The sequence below is a fragment of the Mesoplodon mirus genome (genome assembly GCF_964341445.2).
Source record: "Mesoplodon mirus genome assembly, chromosome: 7".
Lineage (NCBI taxonomy): Eukaryota > Metazoa > Chordata > Mammalia > Artiodactyla > Ziphiidae > Mesoplodon > Mesoplodon mirus.
In genome coordinates this window covers 62486671-62511874 of record NC_138983.1, presented here as the reverse complement: position 1 = coordinate 62511874, position 25204 = coordinate 62486671, and the positions used below count along the sequence as shown (strand labels likewise).

Genomic DNA, 25204 nt, shown 5'->3' with positions numbered 1-25204 from the left:
TAAAGAAGCCAAATCCTTCTCTTTATTTCCTAAATTCTTATGAGTGCGGACTGTAGCTAATGTACTTTGTCTTTGTACTGGCCTCAATTTGTGTCTGGGATAGAGTGGAGGTGTTTTTCTCGGACTGAAATGTTTGCCTTGAGCATCGCCTGGATCATATTGCAGAGAGTTATGCTTCAACTAGCTCCATCCATCTGCTAGAATGTACTCTGGGGGAATTCCCTGGCAGTCCAGTGGTTAGGACTTGGGGCTTTCTCTACCGTGGCCCCAGGTTCAATCCCTGGTCCGGGAACTGAGATCCTGCAAGACGTGGAGCGGCCAAAAAAAAAAAAAAGATAGTATACTCTGCTTTCATCAAGGGTCTTGGGGGACTCTACAACTTCAGAGGGCTCCTTTCTGCACCCTGCACTAAGAAAAGCCCACACCAGCTTTACTAGCAACTCTCAGTACATCAGCTGGAGTCTTCCCTTGGGGCAGTATGCCACCTTCCTATGCTTCTGAGGTCCCTTCGCAGGAAGCCAGATAGGGAACAAACCAGCAGCACCCCTCTGCCCTTTTCTCTGGTGCCAGTAGGAAGGCATTTTCTTTTGAGCTGAGGTATAATCAGGCCCACCAGCCGCATCCAGCTCTGCACTGCCCAATCCAGCTGGCAAAGGAGCTGGGGCAAGGGAGAAACACCCTGGAACCTGAACAAAAGCAGATGGAAGGCAAAGCCTAAGGAGGCTGAGCTTGGGTTTTGGTTCTGGGAAGCACAGCAGGGCCCAGCTGAGGAGCTCCCTGTCGGCAGCCAGACCTGGGACCGGGAGGTGGGAGCACCACTCCATGAGTCTGAGATTCTGTTCTTCCTCTATCCCCCCATGCTGGCCCCTTTCTGAGCCTCAGCTGGGAGTTACGTGTGTGTTTAAATGTCTCTGTCAAGAATAGAGACTACGGGCTTCCTTGGTGGTGCAGTGGTTGAGAGTCCGCCTGCTGATGCAGAGGACACGGGTTCGTGCCCCAGTCCGGGAGGATCCCACATGCCGCGGAGCGGCTAGGCCCGTGAGCCGTGGCCGCTGAGCCTGCGAGGCCACAACAGTGAGAGGCCACGTACTGCAAAAAAAAAAAAAAAAAAAAAGAATGGAGACTGAGACAGTGGGTGACTGAGACCTTTTCTAATGTTATCTATCTATGAAGAGCTTTGAAGGGAAAGCAGCCAATCCCCCCGCCCCACCCTGAAGGGTTTCCCATTTCAAATGACTAAATCATGACCCTTTTTAGCAAGACTTCAAAGAACCTGATCAAAGATAACATTTATATTAAATAAAACAGCACATTTTTTCCTTTTTACTGTAAGGCTTGAAATGAAAAACAGCCACGTTTCAGCTCCCTGGCAAACAAAGCATGGTGAACAACAGCAAAGAAGGGATTGTTGCAGGACAACCCTCATACACCCTCCTCTCCTTTTTTTGGACCTTGGTAGACCCTACACTGATTTTCCAACATTAGAGATGGTTTTTCAGGTGCTCAGGTCATTGGGCAATCGAGATCACCAAAGCTCATCTTGATAACCTCTGCCACAGGTTATCATCTGAGAAGGCAGTTGTGGTGTGGTGAAAAAACACCCTGGATTGGGAGTCAGAAAGTCTGGGTTCTTAAGTCTTCGCCCTGCCTCACCACAGCTGTAAGGCCTGGGTAGACACTTAACCTCTTTGGACCTTCAGCTTCCTTATGTACAAACAGGAGTAGTAAATCCCACATATCTCACAGAATTGTTATGAGTAGATAAAAATGTATGGAAAAGTACTTATTTTGTGCTTGATACACAATATACTCTCAATATATGTGTTGTATTTTATTTGTGATATTTTCTACAACACTTCCCCCCACCTCCATACCAATTTAATGAAACAAATATAAAGGTAACATTTAAAAAACTGCTGTATTCAAAATTAATAATAAACTTTAGGGTAAATAAGCTTTAAAACAAAAGTACATAAGCAAAAATAAATAATTTACACCAACCCACTAACCTAATTTTCAGAGTAAAGCCATTTCCAATTACAGCACTATTATCCCGGGCTCCAGTCTGTGGTCAAACTTTGATAGTTTATTATTTTTAAAAAACAGTAACAAGAAACTGAACACTAAGGAAAATCTTTAACAAAACCAAAGTACTGGATTTAACTTTTTAATTTTAAATAACCAAACTTTGTAATTTTATATATAATCCAATGTAATGCTAATACAATTAGCACTTCAGCTTGAAGAGCTGTTATTTAACAGGGATGGAAAACTATAATGAATAGTCTTCAAACCGTAAGATACAAATAAAAATGAACAAGTATACAGTAGAACAAAAACTGCAGACACTCTACTAGCTGAGGGAAATATGTGAAGGCTTTACATCCTTTATTATCCATGATGGCTTTTGGAATTATGATTGTTTGATGTATAGAACCTTTGACATTTTAGATACAGCCTTTAATTTTTCACAGTAAGTTAAAAATCCATCATAAGACTCCATAAGACTTCACTGGTCTTGCATGTAGACTCTAGGATTTTGCAATCTGATAAAAGGGCAACATAAAAATTTACTGTATTGCCCTAATTTCATACTTCCTTGTACACAACGAATCAGTTTGGGAAATCTTTTCCAAGGGTTATATACACAAAAGTGTCAAGAATAAAATGTTCTCCACTCTTGCATAAAAATGTGTACAGTGTTTCAGGAATGGAAAATTTTTAATTTTCCTGGGCCCGGGCTTCATGGATCTCTGCTGCCTGAAGGTGAAAGGCTCCTCTTGCTTTATTGCTCCATTGTTCTAAGGATTAATCATCCAACCCTGGCGTTTCTCCTTGTTGGATCCTGGATGCTATTCTGATGGCTTCTTCCAGAGATGGCTGTTCTCCAAGCTGAAACAGGAACATACACAAAACCACAGTCAAGATGCCAAAGAAATGTAACATACCAGAAGTAAAATTTCTCTCTGTAACTCTGACACCTGGGCTTGTTAAGGTACTATTGCTGATCCACAAAACATAAAAAACAAATTCCTGATGGGGATGCAGTTTCTTTATTTAGGATTTTGATAAACCTTCACACATGCAAGGAACAAAAGATGCTCATCTTTTCCAGTGGAGATAGAGAGCTTCCTGAGCCTTTAGCTTTTATGCCCATAAACTAAATTAAAACCAACAGCTGGCATTTTCCTGAGTATGTTCTAACCCTTTTCCAAGTAAATACATTAAAAAAAAAATCTTCCCAAGGAAAGGTAATCTACACCTAGCATTCTAGATTCTCTGCCTGAATGCAGTGACTTGCCAGAGAATGTGTTCTTCACAGTCTTCTGACATTTCCCACCATAAAATACAGCTGTGCAGTGATTCTCAGAGGACTAACTTGGGGTCTATGTTTACAGAAGGTTCATTTCCAAGGAATAACTCGTAAGTGCTTTATAGAATCCTGCCTAATTAGACTTTTATTCTGAGAGTAAAGATAGCTGGCCAGGTACACACAGGTATATATATATACCAGGAGCTTTATTTTTCTTGTTATAAATTCCCCTAGAACATACAAGGATGGTAGAAAACAAAGTTTTAATCTGAGTCTACCTCAAACGCAGCAATTTCCTTAATGTGGCTAAGTAATACAGATGATTCTGTGCCCTGCCTCTGTGAAGGTTACGCACAAAGCAGAAAGTGCAAGGCTGAGAGCTGAGCAGCACTGCTGTCAATGGAGGACAGATGCCATCGTACCCACCTGAACTGCAATCTGGGTGCCGTTGGATGTTGCCACTAAGGTCAAAGGTCTGGTTTCTGTGGTTACTAAGTGATGGCTATGCTGTTGGTGCCCCATTTCTGATGATGCAGTGTGGAATGCTGCCAAGTCCTGAGCCACAATTGCAACCTTAAAAAATACACAGAAAAATTAAAACTATGATTTAAATAGGTTAAAATCCACTTAACACAAGGGACTGTCTTCAAATTCAAAAGGAAAACCTCCCTTCTGACCACACACTTGTAGAAGCCTAAAGCTGGAAAAGACCTTACATATTGTCTATTCTGGACTCTTTTTTTTTTTTTTTTTTGGCTGTGCCACGCAGTTTGTGGGATTTTAGTTCCCCGACCGGGGATTGAACTCGGGCCCTTGGCAGTGAGAAGTGGCAGTCCTAACCACTGGACCACCAGGGAATTCCCATGGACTCCTCTTTTTTATTTGAGCAAGTTGAGGCTCAGATAGAAGGGACGTATCTAAGGTTATGAAGTGAGCCAATGGCAAAACAGGGTAGAGGACACTGAAAAAATGGATTCGTTATGTCAGGCTCCATTAACCAGGAGAGACATGACTGTGCCTAGATTCTATTATCCCTAAGAGGCTGCCTGGGAAGTTACACACGTGGACTAATTCACACCTCAAATGTCTATTTATTCCCGAGTTTGGATCATTGGTAGATATACTATTTTCTCCTGTTTATCTGTTGCATTTAAAATTAGATTTCCATAAAAAAATTAAAAATAAAAAAATAATAAAAAACAATTAAAATTTTTAAAAATAAAAAATGACAAAAGAATAAAAAATAAAAATAAAATTAGATTTCCATTGGGAATTCCCTGGCAGTCCAGTGGTTAGGACTCGGTGCTTTCACTGCCAAGGGCTCAGGTTCAATCCCTGGTCAGGGAACTAAGATCCCGGCAAGCTGCATGGTGCTGCCAAAAAAAACCAACAAAAAAAAGATTTCCATTAACTAGGAAAACAAAGTACCAGTACCATTACTGACAAAATAGCAACTATCTTTTTTTTTTTTTGGTGGGGGGGCCTCACCATGGCCTGAGGGATCTTAGTTCTGACCAGGGATCAAACCCATGACCCCTGCAGTGGAAGCGCAGAGTCCTAACCACTGGACCGCCAGGGAATTCGAAGCAACACATCTTGTTATACTCACTTCCTCTTTTAGATTCCACGGAATCTTTCCATCTTGTTCCTGAAGCATCTAGTCAAAGTGGTTAAAAGTGCTTTTGTGGCTCTTAAACCAAAAATATAGCTTTTGCTATGTGGATAACAAAGAAAATGGCATCAATTACTTCTGTTATATGATATTTAAGAATTTTGTCCAGCCAAACTCAGAGAAAGAATAAGTTAAAAACTGAAACTTCTTTTTTACTTGGCCATTAATCCATTAAAAATGCTATATTTTAGAGCTAATAGATATTCAGCTTGGATCAATTCCAGTAATGTTCCATAGTCCAGCAACAGATTTCAGTATGGCAGTGGGGGAGTAGCTTATATTGGACTAACCTTTCCAGCAGATAACAATCATAAAGTGTGGAAAAAAATATGAAAAAGCAACCATTTGAAGGCAGTGGTGAATGATGAAAAGCAGGCAGGAAATGGAGGGGATTCTCAAAAGAAGGGAACCACACTGGGTCACATCTATGTTTAAATAGCTTTTCCACTGAGGGCACTCACCAGTCTGAGCAGCACAGGGCAACTTAAGCTATCAGATAATGGAGTCTATGGCTGCCAGAATGGCTATGTATTGAGAGGGATATCCTAGAAAGGAGAAAACCAGAGGGAGGGGGGCTCCCAAACCTGTGTATAAACTCCCCTCAATTCTTTAAGACCTCAGAACTGCAAACGTGTTGGGGAGGTTCCAATAAATCTCGTAGAAAGCAGCAGCTAGAAGGCTGAAAAGCTGAGAAGAGATTTCAGCGATACCACAGGACAGACAGGATTTAGAATTTCAATCCCACCAAGTTAAAGGGGTTTGAAAAATACCTCAGGCCTTCTGTTGAAACCCTAAGAGCCACACTTTAGGAGTAAAGATTGTATCCCAGGACTGAAGATTCACCCTGAGACTAAATGGCAAAACTAAAACAGAACTACTTTAATAAAGTATAAAACCCAGCCTCTGCAAGTAACTTAACTACCTGACAAAGCAAAATCAACATTCTTCAGAGAAAGATAACAAAATTAAGAATCTCTATAATGTATCATCCATAATGTCCAGAATACAATAAAAAAATTACCACACACAAGAAGAGGAAAATGTAACCCAGAGTCAAAAGAAAATGAAGTCAGTAGAAACAGACCATGAGATGACCAAAACGTTAGAATTAGCAAACAGGGACTTCAACACAGTTATTATAAATATGTTAAAAGGCTTATGGAATGCTTTAATAAAGTATACTACAGAACTACTTTAATAAAGTATAAAACCCAGCCTCTACAAGTAACTTAACTACCTGACAAAGCAAAATCAACATTCTTCAGAGAAAGATAACAAAATTAAGAATCTCTATAATGTATCATCCATAATGTCCAGAATACAATAAAAAAATTACCACACACAAGAAGAGGAAAATGTAACCCAGAGTCAAAAGAAAATGAAGTCAGTAGAAACAGACCATGAGATGACCAAAACATTAGAATTAGCAAACAGGGACTTTAACACAGTTATTATAAATATGTTAAAAGGCTTATGGAATGCACACAAGAGGAAATCTCAGTAAATAAATGAAAACTATAAAAAAAAGTAAATTCTACAATCAAAAATGAGAATATCTAAAATTATCTGAATGGGCCTAATAGAAGATGATGATGTCAAAAGAAAAGGTCAGTGAACTCTAAGATCAATAGGAATTATCCATCTGAAGAACCAAGAAAAAAGATTAAAAAAAAAAAAAGAATGGCTCCCCAGCAACTTGTGGGACAGTACCAAGTTAATATACATATAATTAGAGACCCAGAAGGAAAAGAGAAACAGAATGAGGCAGAATAAAAACTTTTGATGAAATTATGGCCAGACTTTTCCTAAATCTGGTAAAAAACAAATACCCCCCAAAATTATTATATAATGTTTTATAATATTATATATATTGTCTTATAATTATATATAAGAAACCTAGTAGATAAATACAAAGAAGACCACACCATAATTACATTGCTAAAAAAATCTAGAAAATAGCCAGAGAAAACCTGATATATTATATACAGGGGAACAATGATATGAAGATGGCTGATTTCTCATCAGAAACAATGAAGGACAGAGACAATTTAAAGTGCTCAAAGAAAAAAATTAACTGCCAACCAAAAACTCCATATCTAGCAAAAATATCCTTCAAAACAAAAATGTTTCTAAAAGAAGGGTGAAATAATATATTTTCAAATAAACAAAAACAGAATTTGTCACTGTAGGTCTGCACTACAAATAATGCTGAAGCATATGCTTCAGGCCAAAGGGATAATTCCACATGGAAACTCAAATCTACAGAAAGGAATAAAAGGCACTGGAAATGATAAATTAGTGGGTAAGTATAAAATATTATGTTTTCTGTCATCCTATAACTTACTTAAAAGATTAACTGTTTAGGGGCTTCCCTGGTGGCGCAGTGGTTGAGAGTCCTCCTGCTGATGCAGGGGACATGGGTTCGTGCCCCGGTCCGGGAAGATCCCACATGAGGCGGGGCGGCTGGGCCCGTAAGCCATGTCCGCTGAGCCTGTGCGTCCGGAGCCTGTGCTCCGCAACGGGAGAGGCCACAACAGTGAGAGGCCCGCGTACCACAAAAAAAAAAAAAAAAAAAAGATTAACTGTTTAATGCTAAAATATAATGTTGCATTGCCGGGGTTATAACATGTAAATGTAAAATATATCAGAGCAGCACAAAGAGTAGGGGCATGAATGAAAATATACTGTTGGAAGGTTCTTAGATTTTATGTAAAGTAGTACAATGTTAAGTCTAAGTAGATTTCAATACCTTAAGGATGCACATTTTAATCCCTGGAGCAACCACAAAACAGTAACACAGAAGGGTATAATTAGGAAGTTATTTGAGGAATTAAAATGAAATATGTATGCACCTAATAACAGAGATTTAAAATACTGGAAGTAAAAAAACCCCTAACAACTAAAAGGGAGAAATACAAATCCACAATCATAGTTGGAGATATTAATTCCTTTTTCTTAGTAACTAGTAGAACAAATATAGAAATGATTAATAAGGTTATAGAATATTTGAACAACACTATCAACCACCTTAACCTAATGTGTAGTATGCTACACCCAACAAGTGCAGAACACACATTCTTTTCAAATACATATGGAATACAATGGGAAATCAATGAAAGACACAGGGAAAACAAGTCTCAAATTTCAAAATAATGAAATCTTACAGAATATGTTCTCTGACCATAACAGATTTAAATTAAGAATCAAGAACAACAGGTATCTTGGACTTCCCTGGTGGCACAGTGGTTAGGAATCCACCTGCCAAAGCAGGGGACACAGATTTGAGCCCTATCTGGGAAGATCCCACGTGCCGCAGTACAACTAAGCCTGCTAGCCACAACTACTAAGCCTGTGTGCCACAACTACTGAAGCCTGCGTGCCTAGAGCCTGTGCTCGGCAACAAGAAAAGCCACCACAATGAGAAGCCCGCCCACCCCAAGGAAGAGTAGCCCCCGCTCTCCACAACTAAGGAGCCTGTGTACAGCAACGAAGACCCAATGCAGCCAAAAATAAATAATAAAATAAATTTATTAAAATAAAAAAGAAAACACATTTCCTTATTTAAAAAAAAGAACAACAGGTATCTAGAGAAGTACCAGATATTAAGAAATTAAGCAACCTACATGCAAATTAAAACCACAATGATATATCATTTCACATCCACTAGAATGGCTAAAATTTTTTAAAGTAACAACACAAAACGTTGATGCTGTGAAACAAACAGAAGTCTTATACATTGCTAGTGGGAGTGTATGATGGTCAAACAATTTTGGAGGACTGTTTGGCACTTTCATATAAAGTTAAATGTACCTCTACCCCATGGCCCAGCAATTCCACTAACAGGTATTTATCTAAGAGAATGAGACCATATGTCTACAAATATACTTGTACTAGAATTTTCACCGCCACCTTATTCACAATAATCAAAGATTGGAAGCACCCCAAATGTTCATCAAGGGGAGAATCTATCAAAAAATTGTGATATATTCCTACCACAGAATACTGTTCAGCAATAAAAAACAATGAACTGATGTTATAAACAAGAACATGGATAAATCTCCAAAATATTATGTTAAAAGAAAAAACCCCAAAACAGAAGAGTTCATACTCTGGCTCCACTATGCAAAGTTTAAGAACAAACAAAATAATACAGTCAGAATAACTAGGTGGAGACTGACTGGAAGGGGTCTCAAGAGAACTTTCTGGGGTGATAGAAATGTTCTAGATCCTGTTTGGGATGGGATGGGTGTATATGTTTAATAACTCACTGAGCTGTAAATTTAAGATCTGTACAGGGAATTCCCTGGCAGTCCAGTGGTTAGGACTCTGTGCTTCCACTGCCAAGGGCCCGGATTTAATCCTTGGTTGGGGAACTAAGATCCTAAAAACAGCGCGCTGTGGCCAAAAAAACCCAAAAAACAAACAAACAAAAAACCTGTGCATTTCACTGTATGTAAATTTTACCTCAATGAAGAAAAAACAGATTGCAGGCTAATATGAAAAACATGTTCAACCTCACCAAACAAATGAAAGTAAAAATATAATTTATCCTTGGCTTGTGAATTATGCAAATATAAAAAAAAATCCTAATGCTAGTGAGAATACAGTGAAAACAAGAACACTTTTAGATCCATGGCATGATTGCTAAAACTTTCCAGAAAATAATTTGGCAATATGTAGCAAGAAGCTTAAAATAGTTCATACCATTAATCTAATAATTCCATGTCTAGAATTTGTTTCCTATGAAAATAATCAAGAGGCTTGCACAACAATTTATGAATGTGGAATGAGTTAATGTTACGTATATCCATTTTATGGATTATTTTGTAAATATTAAAAATCCTTTTAAAAGAACGTTTAGGGACTTCCCTGGTATCACAGTGGTTAAGACTCCCAGCTCCCAATGCAGGGGGCCCAGGTTCAACCCCTGGTCAGGGAACTAGATCCCACATGCATGCCACAACTAAGAAGCCTGTGAGCCGCAATGAAGGAAAAGGCGAGCCGCAACTAAGGAGCCCACCTGCCGCAACTAAGACCCGGCACAACCAACCAAATAAATAAATAAAATATTTAAAAAAGAACATTTAATTGATATGAGAAAGTACTCAGGATGTAGTGTTAAGTGGATGACAAGCATACAAAATTGTATTATAATCCTAACTTTGTTCACATACGTGTACACACAGAAAAAAAGATGAAGTAAATAGTCTTAAATGTTGAGACTGGTTATTTTAACATCAAGGTAAATAGATGATTTTTAGTTTGAGTCTCTATTTTCAAATTCTCTTGGGTAGATACCTTTGAGTGGAATTACTGGATCATATGTAATTCTATGTTCAACTTTTTTTATTTTTTTTGCGGTACGTGGGCCTCTCACTGTTGTGGCCTCTCCCGTTACAGAGCACAGGCTCTGGACGCGCAGGCTCAGCGGCCATGGCTCACGGGCCCAGCCGCTCCATGGCATGTGGGATCTTCCCGGACCGGGGCACGAACCCGTGTCCCCTGCATCGGCAGGTGGATTCTCAACCACTGCGCCACCAGGGAAGCCCTGTATGTTCAACTTTTTAAGGAAATGCCACATTGTTTTCCACAGCAGCTGCACCATTTCACATTCCCATGAGCAATGCACAAGAGTTCCAATTTCTCCACATCATCCCCAAAACTTGTTATTTTCTGTTTTTTGGATAACGGTCATCCTAATGTAGGTGAAGTGGGATCTCATTGTGGTTTTTATTTGTATTTCCCTAATGATAATGATGTTGAATATCTTTTCATGCGCTAATTGACCATCTGTAAATCTTCTTGGAGAAATGTCTATTCAAGTCCTTCACTCATTTTTTTTTTTAATTTATTTATTTTTGGCCACGTTGGGTCTTTGTTGCTGCGCGTGGGCTTTTTCTAGTTGCGGCGAGCAGGGGCTATTCTTCGTTGCAGTGTGCGGGCTTCTCATTGTGGTGGCTTCTCTTGTTGTGGACCACGGGCTGTAGGCGTGCGGGCTTCAGTAGTTGTGACACGCGGGCTCAGTAGTTGTGGCTCGCGGGCTCTAGAGCACAGGCTCAGTAGTTGTGGTGCACGGGCTTAGTTGCTCCGCGGCATGTGGGATCTTCCCGGACCAGGGCTCAAACCTGTGTTCCCTGCATTGGCAGGTAGATTCTTAACCACTGCGCCACCAGGGAAGTCCCCTTCACTCATTTTTAAATTCGTTTGCTTGCTTTTTTCTTGTTGAGTTATAGGAATTCTTTATATAGTCTAGATATTTTTCCCCTCATAATATTATTATTTTATGATTTTAAAATATATTCTAGGGACTTCCATGGCAGTCCAGTGGTTAAGACTTCACTTTCCAATGCAGAGGGTGAGGGTTCAATCCCTGGTTGGGGAGCTAAGAGCCCACAGTCCTCTCAGCCAAAAAACCAAAACAGAAAACAGAAGCAATATTGTAACAAGTTCAATAAAGACTTTAAAAATGGTCCACATCAAAAAAATCCTAAAAAAAAATATATATATATATATATTCTAGATATTAATCCCTTATTAGATATGTGATTTGCAAATATTTTCCCTCATTCTGTAGATTGTCTTTTCACTTTCTTGGTAGTGGCTTTTGATGCAGAAGTGTTTTTAATTTTTTTTTTTTTAAGCCATTCCTCGTGGCTTGTGGGATTTCAGTTCCCCGACCATGGATTGAACCCGGGCGACGGCAGTGAAAGCCTGGAATCCTAACCATTAGGCCACCGGGGAACTTCCAAGTGTTTTTAATTTTGAAGAAGTTCAATTAATTTTTTTCTTTCATCACTTATCATTTTGGTGTCATGTATAAGAATCTCCTAATCCAATTTATCTATTTTTTCTTTCATTGCCTGTGCATTTGGTGTCATACATAAGAAATAAGATCATGAAGATTTTCACCTATGTTTTATTCTAAGAGTTTCATAGTTTTAGCTCTTAAGTTTAGGTCTTTAATCCATCTTGAGCTAATTTTTAATATATGGTATAAGATAAGGGTCCAACTTCATTTTTTCGCATGTGGATATACAGGTTTCCCAGCACCATTTGTTGAAAAGACAAATGAAAGGCCCTTTCCCACTGAATGATCAAATTCTGACTGTCAAAATTTAGTTGACTATATATGTGAGGGTTTATTTCCAGATTCTCTATTTTATTCCATTGGGAATATGTATTACTTTTGTAATCTGAAATTAACTAACTAAAATAGATGGAAAGCACTGACTCTTTAGTCTATACCTGCTAACTAGGCTTCCAAAGGCACCTGGAAAAAATGAGTCTCAGAAATGCAATTACCTTAATGACCAAAAAAAAAAAAAAAGACTTAGGGAAGGACTGACTACTTTCTTCCCATGCATGTAAAGAAATGGTTACAACCAATTTAAGTGTTACAGATAATTCACAGGTGGGGTCCAAACCCCCCAGTGGATAGCCAACGTTTGCCCGATGGCCTACATGTAGTTAACAGCAGAAGGAGCAGTAGCAGCAGCAGGTCCTCAAGTGAACCCCCATCCATTTTGTGATATCCCTAGTTGCTGGAAGCTGCCTGGCTTCATTCTAGCCCTCAAAGCCTTCTCTCTTGAGAACTTTTCTAGCTCACAGGCTACAGATAAGCTACATAAGAATGTGTGCTTTAGGGTCACTATCTTTCCAGACCTGCAACTGTACAAGGTGTATTTACCCAAGCTGGGCTATAAACCCATCCAGGAATCCTAGAGCCACGGAAATGACTGCAAACTGATTAGGTGGGACCATTCCATAAGACAGCCTGAAAGCTAGTGGTTGCGTTTTTTGTTTGTTTTGGCATAAGGTAAAATTAGAAACAATAAAAATGCATGGATCTTAGGTGTTCTGTTGAGTTTTGACAGTTAGATACAACTGTGAAACCACCAATTAAAACAAGATGTAGAATAGTTCCTTCAAATTTCATTCCATCAATTTCCTCCCCAGCCAAGCTGATTTCTTTCTGATTTCTATCACCATGGATCGTCTTGTCTGTTCTTGGATTTTGTGTAAGTGGAATCATATGGTGTATATTGTAGATGGAAGTGCTGAGTCATAGAGTAGAGGTATGTTAGACTTCATAAGAAACTGCCAAACAGTTCTTCAAAATGGTTGTAACATTTTATACTCTCACTAGTGTGTTGAATGTCCTAATTGCTTCATTTCTTTGCCAACATTTGGTTTTGTTTGTCTTTTTTATTTTAGCCACTTCCCTGTGTCTGAAATGGTATCTTTTGTGATTTTAACTTGCATTTCTTTGATGATTAAAGATGTTGAGCACTTTTTTGTGTTATTGCCTTTCATGTCCCTTTTTTTGTGAGGGGTCTGTTCAAATAAGCAATCAGATGATTTGCTCATTTTTAATGGGTTGTTCACCTTTTTATTGTTGATTTATAGAAGTCTGTCATGTATTTTCAATACAAGTCCACTGTCAGATATAGTGTGAATATCTTTTTCCCAGTTTGGGGCTTATCTAATCTTTTACTACACATTGTCTTTTGGTGAGCAGAACTAGTTTTGAAGAAGTCCAATTTATCAGAAAAGAAAAAAATTTATTATTAGTGCATTTTGTATCCTGTCCAAGAAATCTTTACCTTAAGTTTGCAAAAACATTCACTTTTCTTCTAGAAGCTTTATGATTCTGAGTTTTGTATTTCAAGGTGTAGAAAACCTTCAATTTTGTTCCTTTTTTCAGGACTGTTTTGGCTATTTTAGGTCCTTTGTATTTTCATGTAAATTTTATTTATTTATTTATCTATTTTTTTGTGGTATGCAGGCCTCTCACTGTTGTGGCCTCTCCCGTTGCGGAGCACAGCCTCCGGATGCGCAGGCTCAGCGGCCATGGCTCACAGGCCCAGCTGCTCCGCGGCATGTGGGATCTTCCCGAACCGGGGCACGAACCCGCGTCCCCTGCATCGGCAGGCGGACTCTCAACCACTTCGCCACCAGGGAAGCCCTCATGTAAATTTTAGAATCCGATTATCTGTATCTTCAAAAATTCCTGCTGGAATTTTTATTGTGATGGTATTGAATCTATAACCGAATTTAGGAAGAATGACAGCTACTAATTGACAGACTTTTTCACTGAACAGGGTAAGGTAGCTGCAGTGAAACCCCGCAATGCCTTCAGCATAGCACAAGAAGAGTTTTTAAATGTTATTAACCAATATCATTTATTTTAAAAGAAATGAAAAATTAAACTACAAAGAGACATTAGACTGGCAAAAATCCAAAGGTTTTACCACTGTGTTGACTATCAGAAGGGGAGGAGGCACTCTCAAAGGCTGCAGCTAGGAATGTAGATGGGTATAACCCTAGAAGGGAAGTCTGGGAATATCTATCACAATTACCAATGCATATGTTTTTTCACCCAGCAATTCCACTCTAGGGATTTATCTAGTAGCAGATGTACTCACACACATGCAAAATCACATGTGCACAAGGTTATGTGTTGTTTGAAACAGCAGAAGACTTTAAATAAATTATGGCATGTCCAATACAGTGGAATATGATATAGCTTAAAAAAAGAATGAGGAGGGAATTCCCTGGTAGTCCAGTGGTTAGGACTCGGTGCTTTCTCTGCCGGGGCTTGGGTTTGATCCCTGGTTGGAGAACTACGATAACTAAGATGCCTCAAGCCATGCTGCATGGCAGGAAAAAAAAAAAAAAAAAAAAAAGAGGAAACTCTCTATATAATGAAATAGAAAGATTTCCTAGATGTATTATTATGGTTAAAAAAAAAAAAAGGTGAAGACGAGTATAGAATTTACTACCATAAAAAGGAAAGGGGGGGAAGATGACTATTTATTTGTATTTGTTTGTATATGCTTAATGAGTTGTTGGGAAAATTATGCAAGAAACTGATAAAAGTGGATTATCTCTATGGGGGCAGGGGTAGAAAGAAGACTTTTCACTGCATATCTGTATATACTTTTTGATTTTTGAATTATGTGAATATATTATATATTCAAAAAATTAAATTTTGCAAATGAATTTTTTTTTCTAAGTATCTGATGATGATAATGATGATAGGAAGAGCAACCACTAATGAACACTTAATATATACTTGGGCTGACTACTTTATATGCATTATCTTGCTTAATCCTTCTATTAACCTCGTGGGGTAGATGCAATAATCACTCCTATTTTACAGATGAAGAAAAACTGAGACTCAGAGGGTTATGTAGCTAAGAAGTTGTAAAACTGGGATTCAATCTGAGGTTTGTGTGCTTAACCACTATATCACACTGTACATCTATGTAACGGTTTTGATATTGATATATGTATTGACTGATATAAAAGAAAAAAGCAATTACCTGCTGCCCTTCTGTACCCTCGGCGGTAACCATAGCAACAGAGTGTGTTCCTGCTGAGGAGATGACTGCATCATGAGCAGGTACTGTGATGGGTGTTCCGTCCTGTGTTACCATTGTGATGGTATTGCCAATGGCCTGCATGTCAGCTTGAGATATGTTGACCTGCAATACAATGCATTTTACAATCAGGCAATGTTTCTTGTTTTACCTGGCAGTCTTTATTAAGGGCTAGGCCTAATCCTTGTATAAGTCTACTCTGGGAGCAAATAAGCATTTTACAATGGAAAGAGGTCATCAGAAAAACTGCATATTCCTTTTTTTTTTTTAATATCTTTATTGGAAAAACTGAATATTCCTTAAATGCATTTACTCCTCTCCATCTCTACTGCCAATTTAGACCCCTATTTTTCTCTCATCTAATTTTCTGCAATACAATGTCTTTCCAAATATCTAGTCTAACCCGTCCCTAATCATCCTCTACCTTGTCACTTTTCTAAAAAACAAACAAATTTCATTATGCTCCCTGCTCAAATCCCCAGTGACTCCCCATCACTACAGTTCAGACTTCTTACATGGCACTCATGACCTTTCATCATCTGGCCTTCAACAGCTTCTCCAGATTCATCTTTCACTAATTCCAAACCAGCACACAAATATGGCACTCCAGCCACAACAAATCATTTGTATCCCTGGGAATGTCATATTCTGTTATATTTTTGTGACTTTGCCCTTTCCTTCACTCTCTGCCTGGCTAACTCATAAAAATTCTTCAAGATCCAGCTGAATGGCCATTCTCTACAAGGGCCTCCAAGATTCCTTCAGGAAGCATCATTTACTCCTTCCTCCAGGTTGCCACAACACTTTACATACCTGTCGATTATATACCCATCATTATGAGAAGTTATTGTTCATTTTAGGAACGCCCCTCTCCTACTAGACTACGATACCCCCCCTTCCAGTACTCCCCACACTAACTTTACCAAAATATCTGTCATTGGGTTCAATAAATGTTTGTTTTTTAATTGACCAAAGGAATGGAATAGAAATCCCTAAAGGAAATGGGAAGGTTATATCTAGAGAAAATACAACATTGGGATGGGGAAAATAGCTGCTTTAAAACATATGAAGAGGGATTAGACTCATTCTATATGGTCAGAGAAAAGCCATGAGTGGATGACACAGTGGTAAGTTCCAGTCTGATAAACCCTCAAATTATCCAGCAATGGAACAGACTGTCTCTTCAGAGAGAAACTGCCTCATCTATATGGGGGCTGCTGTAGAGGGAATTTCTCCAGTATAGGAAGGGAAGGAGGTTAGATCAAATGACCTCCACAGAGCCTATCTGTGATGACCTAATTTTTAAAAAAGGCTTAGGGTTGATGCTGAATTAAAATTGTGTTAATAAATATGTTAAATCTTATATGCCAATCAGTGGACAAAGAGTGCTGTGTAGAATTAGTGATGTCAAAAGTAAGGGGAAGAGGGATGAATGGGATGGTACAAGTGCTTTGTATTTTCCTATCCTGAATACGTTCTGCCTTCTAGTTAACATCAGCACATTAACGGTTATCAACACAAAGGGCAAATTAATCATGGGAGGTAAAGGTCTGAGAGAGACAGCTAAGAAGAGAGTTCTCCATGGAAGAGGTAGATATAGAAGGATAAAGAACCCCATATGTCTATTTCCACCAGTTATTAAGACAACCTTAGCTTGAGCTTAAAAATGAAACCAAGTCTGAATTATTTTAGGCTAGTGGCATCTAGAAAACAATGACAAGTTTGACTATTGAACAACAGCCATTATATTGCTTTTCCTAGGGAAATCAAGATACCTCTTCTATTAATTCTGTGAAGCTAGTTAAGTGAACTCCCATGATTCCAGGTAGGGAGAGAGTCACACTCCAGAAATTTTACAGATGTGCCCATCACTGACTTGCCAGGATCTTTTAATGATGTCCTCGTCACCTCAGCCAAACCTCTGCTGACTTCTCAATACTATCCCTTCTCTGAATTGGGTTTCACATGGATCTATTACTTTTCAAGCCCTCAATTTCACTGTGGTTCTGACCTTCACCAACTCACATTTGAACAATACCCATAACACCATTTGAATTCTACAGAGTCACAAACCTTCTCTCTTTACTAATCTCCCTGCATGTAGTCGCTTTCAACAGGCTACTGGAAAGCCTCCAGGAGATCCAGCACTGCCTACAAGCTAAACTCCAAACTCTGTGCCCCAATTCGAGGCTTTCCTCAATTGGGACCCAACCTGCCTTTCAAGCCCAGGCTCAGAGAAATATTATTTAACTTGTTTGACTTTTGGTGGGTACTTACATGCTGAGTCCCATCCTGGGATATGAGTGTAACCTGTTGACTCAACCCAGACTGGGTTACTGTGGCTACTTGTGTAGACACAACATCGTCCCCTTCTACACCTGTAACATACGTGATCTGGGACCCTTTAAGAACATCTTCACTTTGACCTGTTTAAAACAAATGAATTATTTATTTGATCAAACAACCAAGCTGTTTAGAAAACAGAGGAGATTTTAAATATTACAGAGAAAACGGACAAAAGTTAAATGGCATGTGTATTAAATTCTAAATCATGTTTTTTTTTCTTTGGCCATGTGGCATGTGGGATCTTAGTTCCCTGACTAGGGATTGAACCCAAGACCCTTGCATTGGAAGTTCAGTCTTAAACATTGGACCACCAGGGAAGTCCCTAAATTCTGAACCATGAAAATGGCTTCCAGCACCTCCTGCCAATCTCTCCACCTCCTCTTTTGCAAAGCCAAACAAAATCAAAGCAGACCAAACCAAACTTTTCCACATAAAGTGTAACTGTTCTAATTTTGAGAGACCTTGCTTATTCTCTTATTTGGACTAATTATGTGATACCATGCATGTGTGCTGGGGCAGGGAGTGGGGGAACTGTACAGGGAGACTAACTGGCAAATAACCCTTCCAACATGGCAAGTATGCACTAAGTCCTTGCAGTCACTTAAGAAGCTGCTAAAAATGATAAGACAACCTTCATAAACATTAACCACAAAACCAGAATGGTATGTAAACACAACATACTAACACTAAGTTACTTACTCTTTTAACACAAGTGACTGATTATAAGTCATCAGTACACAGTGACATCATTGTGTAAAGACAACGTAATGGCATATTATCTGGGTTAAGGTTAACCATTTAGTAAGTAACAGAACAGGAGCCCCCCTCCACTTTATTTCACAAAGAACCAGCAAGTAAACAGCAATTTCAATAGTCAATTACTGCCGTACTTGGCAACCAGGAAGATTACTGATCCCTCTCTTCTATTGCTTTCCACCTCTCATGATGCCAGAAAAAGGGTAAATATTTTTTTTTCCTTCAAAGAAGGACTTTATATGCTAATTTATGAGTACTTCTCAAAGTTATGGTTGATGCCTACACTCATACAGCTATAGTCATCATGGTGTAATCTCTATGACACTCATTACTTCATTTCTTTTTGTTCTGTTCCATGGCTATTTATTATATTTATTATTATACCATTATTCCAATGGGTTCAAAACCTAGGGGACCATATGGGAGAAAAGGAACATAAGCCCATCCTTATTCTTGGAAAAACAATCTTACTTTAATTTTTTTAACAAAATGTCTATTATTATAGTTTATCTTCTAGAACACAAGAAATTCTGACAATTTGAAATATCAACATTTAAGGAAGAGACTGAGGAAGCTTAAAAGAGGAACAGTCTTAAACCTAAGTTTGACATCATGAAAGTCTGCTTTCTAATTGCAACGATCTAGCAGCTGTTGTAATAATATCTAACCATGCACACTTACACTGCTTTGGCTAGAAAACAGCATAGCATTCAAGAGTGAAGGAACTTTGGGGAATTCCCTGGTGGTCCAGTGGTTAGGCACTTTCACTACCATGGACCCGGGGTTCAATCCCTGGTCAGGGAACTAAGATCCCACAAGCCATGTGGCGTGGCCAAAAATAAAAAAATTAAAAAATAGAAGAGTGAAGGAATTGTTATTTTCTTACTATCACATGATTGATATCTGAAAAGACAAATTAGAACTACAGGGAATTATTTGAGTAGACAGTGAATGATCTGTTCTTTTCCTTATTCTCCAACCATTTTTTTCCTACCTAAATGTTTTTCAACCCTTCAATACTAGTTGTTAAGAATGGGTAAAGATGTTTTAATTTTCAAATTTACTCCATTTAGGAGGTACTCAATGAAACACGACAACATATTTTTTGTTTGTTTGTTTTAGAAAAACCTACTTCATTTTACCTATTTAACTGTGATTTATTTAACTGAAATCATAGAATCTAATTCTCTAAAATATTTTTTCCAAGGGTTTATCCTTATTGAAATGAATGTTTTTGTCTCCTACAACACTACTGAATTATCTGGGAGTGCTTCACCGCTCTTATGATTAAGACCAACATCTTAATACACCCAAATAGTCTAGGCTGCCCCTGCCTTGCTGTGCAGTCTCATTTCATACCACCTTCCCAGGCAGAAGTGCCATGCTGGCCAGGCTTCTTTGAGTCTCTCCAATTTACTTTGCTCTCTCCCACCTCAGGGCTTTTCGTTTGTGCCAACCCCTCTATTTGGAACGTTCTCTTGCCTTTGCTCCCTGTTTACCACCCCCCCAACCCCCCACATCCCTGACTCTACACCAAGTTAACCCCTATTCACCCTGTAGATCTCTCCAAAAATCACTTCCTCAGGGGAGCCTTCTCTGACCTACGAGACTAGACTAACTTCCCCTCTTATATCCCAGAGCATTAAGCGCCTTTCTTTGATAGCAATCATCACAGCTGTAAATGATGTTTGTGTGACTATTTGAAAAACTTTATGATTTGAGAAAATGCTTTAAGTCATAAATTATGTTCATACCTATTGATTTTCAAACACAGACACAGATATACTGGAAAAAACCCTTACCTGGGGGAGGCTCAAAAAACGCTTCCTGCTCCTCCTCGATGGGCTCAGTGTCATTGTGAGCTGTCCGTTTGTGCATGGCCAGCGTGGAGATCTGCTTGTATGTCTTCCCACAGTGGTTACAGTTGTACGGTTTGGAGTGAGTGTGAACAACATGATGTTTGTACAAACTGGAATATTCTGTGAACCTTTTGTCACACCCAGGGACTGTACAAACATATGGCTTTTCCCCTAAGTAAAGAACAGCACACACATACAAAAAAATCAACTTTTACCTACGAAGGCATAATCATTCCATACCTTCTGGTGGGGGGAGGGGGAGGAGAGTGGGGGAGGGGGCAGAGAGAGCGAACCTCTAGTGGCAAAAATAAATAGCTGTCAAATCCCTTTCTATCCTGCTAGGAGGCAGTGCACAAGAAAAGACTCCTTAACTATGGTTTCAACTTGGCTCAAAAGGTGGTCTGCACCCTGGGTTTCATCCCATGCCTGAACACCACTTTCCCCTTAATTTCAAGGGATGTGAAAAATAAGGATGGAGATGTTTATTGCCCAGTTAACTCTAAGATTTGGTGAAACCTGTTATTGTTACCTGTAACTAGATAATCTAGCTATCACTAGTGATACTTTACTAATAATGGCAATAATAAATGCAATTATTAGTGTAACTAATGTAGCTTACCCTAAGGATTTTTTTTTTTTTTTTTTTGTGGTACGTGGGCCTCTCACTGTTGTGGCCTCTCCCGTTGCGGAGCACAGGCTCTGGACGCGCAGGTTCAATGGCCATGGCTCATGGGCCCAGCCGCTCCGCGGCATGTGGGATCTTCCCGGACTGGGGCACGAACCTGTGTCCCCTGCATCGGCAGGCGGACTCTCAACCACTGCGCCACCAGGGAAGCCCACCCTAAGGGTTTTTTAAAAAATATTTATTTATTTATTTTCTAAAAAATTTTATTTATTTGGTTGCACCAAGTCTTAGCTGTGGAAGGCGGGTTACTTAGTTGGGGCTCCAAGCCTCCTTAGTTGCAGCAGGCGGGCTTCTTAGCTGTGGCATGCGAACTCTTAGTCGTGGCATGCATGTGGGATCTAGTTCCCTGACCAGGGATTGAAACCAGGCCCCCTGAACTGGGAGCGCAGAGTCTTAACCACTGTGCCACCAGAGAAGTCCCACCCTAAGGGTTTTATAAGGATAATAAACAAAGATTTTCTAAAAAGTCTATGAAACATAGTTTGGACACTTCAGTAAATCTAAAAGGACACACATTTTATATTAACTTCACTTGACTTCTTGCATCCAGTCAAAAGCTATTAAATATTCACTAAAAACAACTCAATACAAAGTAATTCTTTTTCCATGAAACAGTCTGAGAACAATGTAGGCAGTACATATATTTTTATAACTTTTCATTATAGAAAATTTCAAACATACACAAAAGTATAGAGAAACAGTGCAATAAACCCCCATGTACCAATCATCTAGCTTCAACTATCAATTTATGGCCAATATAGTTTCATTTATTCACCACATATTTCTGCCCCCTCTTCCCACCCTGGATTATTCTGAAACAGCTCCAGATAGCATTCTATCTCATCTATAAATATTTCAGATTGTACAAAAGATGGATGTTTTTAAATAACAAAATCAAAAATAATTATTTAATATCATAAAATATCTAGACACTGTTAATATGTAGTGGGGGGAATCTAACACTGAGAGCAAACTGGCACAAATTAACCTAACTGTAGTATTTTTTCTTTTATAAATTTATTTATTTATTTATTTATGGCTGCATTGGGTCTTCGTTGCGCGCTCGGGCTTTCTCTAGCTGCGGTGAGTGGGGGCTACTCTTCGTTGTGGTGTGTGGGCTTCTCATTGTGGTGGCTTCTCTTGCTGCGGAGCACAGGCTCTAGATCGCAGGCTCAGTAGTTGTGGTGCACAGGCTTAGTTGCTCTGCGTCATGTGGCATCTTCCAGGACCAGGGCTCAAACCTGTGTCCCCTGCATTGGCAGGCAGATTCTTAACCACTGTGCCACCAGCGAAGTCCCCCTAACCTTAGTTTAAATGAATACTTGTAACCACTTAGAAGGGGTATGGGGGCCAGGGCCAGGGCCAGGGTTGGGGGTAGCAGGGGGAGAATAAACTAATTAAAGTAACTCATACACACAGTATTTGACTAATGCTCTCAGTCTTGGACTAGGCTGGAGTGGGGAAAACTGCAAACAAATCTTTAATTCTTCTTGGTAGGCTTGTTTATTGTAGTGTTATGGGCAAAACAACTCTGAAACTATTTTAGGTATAATACAGGATTAAGCAATGCATAAATGTGTCAATGCTGCTGGAAGCCAGAGCACTTACTATGGAAGAAGGGACATACAAATACAGAATGAGGGAAGAAAAGAGCTCTGTAAGATGAGCTGGAATTGGAGGTACTGGTGTGAACTCATATAATCTCTAAAATGTGCTTATGTGTGTATACATATGCATATCCTAGTTTGTTCTCATTTTACACCTTTCTTGGGTTAACTCCATCTTTGTCCATGGTTCTGAACACAGTAAAACCAACCACAAATAATAAAATCACTAATGTAATCTATAACATACGTCTTAGACATTAGTAATTGAGATTGCTTCTGTCCTTTGCCCAGCCTGCATTCTCAAAGCAGGGCAGGTTAAAGTTCTTATCTTGGGGAATGGTTGTGGGGGAGATATGACAAGGGCAAGGCCAGGCAGGGAAATGTCAGGCAATTCCAACTCAGAGAACCAGCCCTATTCATATTTAGGCTGGAGCAGAAACTGCCACTAGGTGGCACCAAACCACAGTCAAGATGGAAATGAATTTGTATTTTTGGTGGGAGGGGGGTTGTTTTGTGTTTTTGTCTTGAAATTATACTTTTTTAAATTGAAGTATAATTGACTTACAATATTACATTAGTTTCACGTGTATAGCATACTGATTCAATATTTTTATACATTACGAAATGATCACCATGATGTCTAGTTACCATCTATCAACGTACCAAGTTATTACAATATTATTGACTAAATTCCCTATGCTGTATATCCCATGACTCATTTATTTTATACCTGGAAGTTTGTACCTCTTAATCTCCCTCGCCTCAATTTCACTCATCCCCCAACCCCCTCCCCTCTGGCAACTACCAGGTTTGTTTTCTCTATCCATGTGTCTGTTTTTGTTTTACGTTTGTGTTTTATTTTTAAGCTCCACATAAGTGAAATTATATGGTATTTGTCTTTCTCTGTCTGACTTATTTCACTTAGCTTAATACCCTCTAGGTATCCATGTTGTCAAAAATGGCAAGATTTCATTCTTTTTTATGGCTAATATTCCATTGTATGTGTATCACATCTTTTTTTTTTTTAATATTTATTTATTTGGCTGTGCCGGGTCTTAGTTGCGGCATGCGGGATCTTTTAGTTGCAGCATGTGGGATCTTTAATTGCAGCATGTGGGATCTTTTAGTTGTGGCATGCAGGATCTTTAATTGTGGCATGCAATCTCTTAGTTGAGGCATGTGGGATCTAGTTCCCTGACCAGGGACTGAACCCGGGCCCCCTGCATTGGGAGCATGGAGTCTTAGCCACTGGACCACCAGGGAAGTCCCTGTGTGTATCACATCTTTATCCATTCATCTATCAATGGATACTTAGGTTGCTTCCATATCTTGGCTACTGTAAATAATGCTGCAATGAACACAGGGGTGTATATACCTTTTTGAATTAGTGTTTTTGTTTTCTTCATTAAAATACCCAGAAGTGGAACTGCTGGATCGTATGGTAGTTCTATTTTTAATTTTTTGAGGAACCTCCATATTGTTTTCCATAGTGGCTGTACCCATTTACATTCCCACCAACAGTGCAATAGGATTTTCTCTTCTCCACATCCTTCCTCATGACTAACTTGGTCACCAGGTCCTTTGCTGATACCTCTTCAATGTCTTTCATTTTTATCCTTCTCCATCTCACTCACTTCAAATATTCGAATGGCCCTTAATCAGTCTCCTTGCTTATGGTCTCATCTCCCTTTAACTTCTTTCTATGGCACTGACAGAGTGATTTTTTTCCTAAAAAAACATATTTTCTTGAAATCCTCTTAAGGCTTCCCCTCTGTCCATAGCAGTATTCACAACTTGTTAATGTACCATTTTCAAAGGAAACGGATTGTTGTAAATGCCCGAAAACATTTCCAGAGATATCCAGGGGTCTGCAGAATGCAGACTAACTTACACAACTAAAGTTCCATTCTTCAAAAATGTCTTTTCACTTTGAATTATCACAAGTTTACTCTTAATATCAGTAATAAAAACAATACATTAAAAATCTCCCTCTCGGGCTTCCCTGGTGGTGCAGTGGTTGAGGGTCCGCCTGCTGATGCAGGGGACACAGGTTTGTGCCTCGGGCTGGGAGGATCCCACATGCCGCGGAGCGGCTGGGCCCGTGAGCCATGGCCGTTGAGCCTGCGCATCCGGAGCCTGTGCTCCACAGCGGGAGAGGCCACAACAGTGAGAGGCCCGTGTACCGCAAAAAAAAAAAAAAAAACCAAAAAAAATCTCCCTCTCATTCACCTTTCCATTCACATCAAAAATACAACCATCTGGGCTTCCCTGGTGGCGCAGTGGTTGAGAGTCCGCCTGCCGATGGAGGGGACACGGGTTCGTGCCCCGGTCTGGGAAGATCCCACATGCCGCGGAGTGGCTAGGCCCGTGAGCCATGGCCGCTGAGCCTGCGAGGCCACAACAGTGAGAGGCCCATGTACCGAAAAAAAAAAAAAAAAAATCTGAAACTAACACAATATTATAAATCAACCATACTTCAAATATAAAAAAATACAACCACAAAGTGGAGAATCAAAATTAAAACGTTTTAAGGGGAGGGTGGGACGAATTGGGAGACTAGGATTGATATATATACACTACCATG

At 39.4% G+C, this 25204-nt stretch overlaps 1 protein-coding gene across 3 annotated transcripts in view; it reads right to left on the bottom strand.

Moving 5' to 3' along the window:
• Positions 1–1905: 1905 nt before the first annotated feature.
• ZNF143 (zinc finger protein 143) overlaps positions 1906–25204 on the bottom strand; it is a 56923-nt gene continuing 33624 nt past the window's right edge. For all 3 annotated transcript variants that reach the window (XM_082626798.1, XM_082626800.1, XM_082626799.1), the window contains exons 12-16: positions 20272–20499; positions 17645–17793; positions 15311–15472; positions 3740–3886; positions 1906–2892 (exon numbers count right to left, since the gene is read on the bottom strand). In XM_082626798.1, coding sequence (XP_082482924.1) covers positions 2809–2892; positions 3740–3886; positions 15311–15472; positions 17645–17793; positions 20272–20499 — 770 coding nt within the window. In that variant the 3' untranslated portion in view covers positions 1906–2808. The remainder of the gene's footprint in view (positions 2893–3739; positions 3887–15310; positions 15473–17644; positions 17794–20271; positions 20500–25204) is intronic.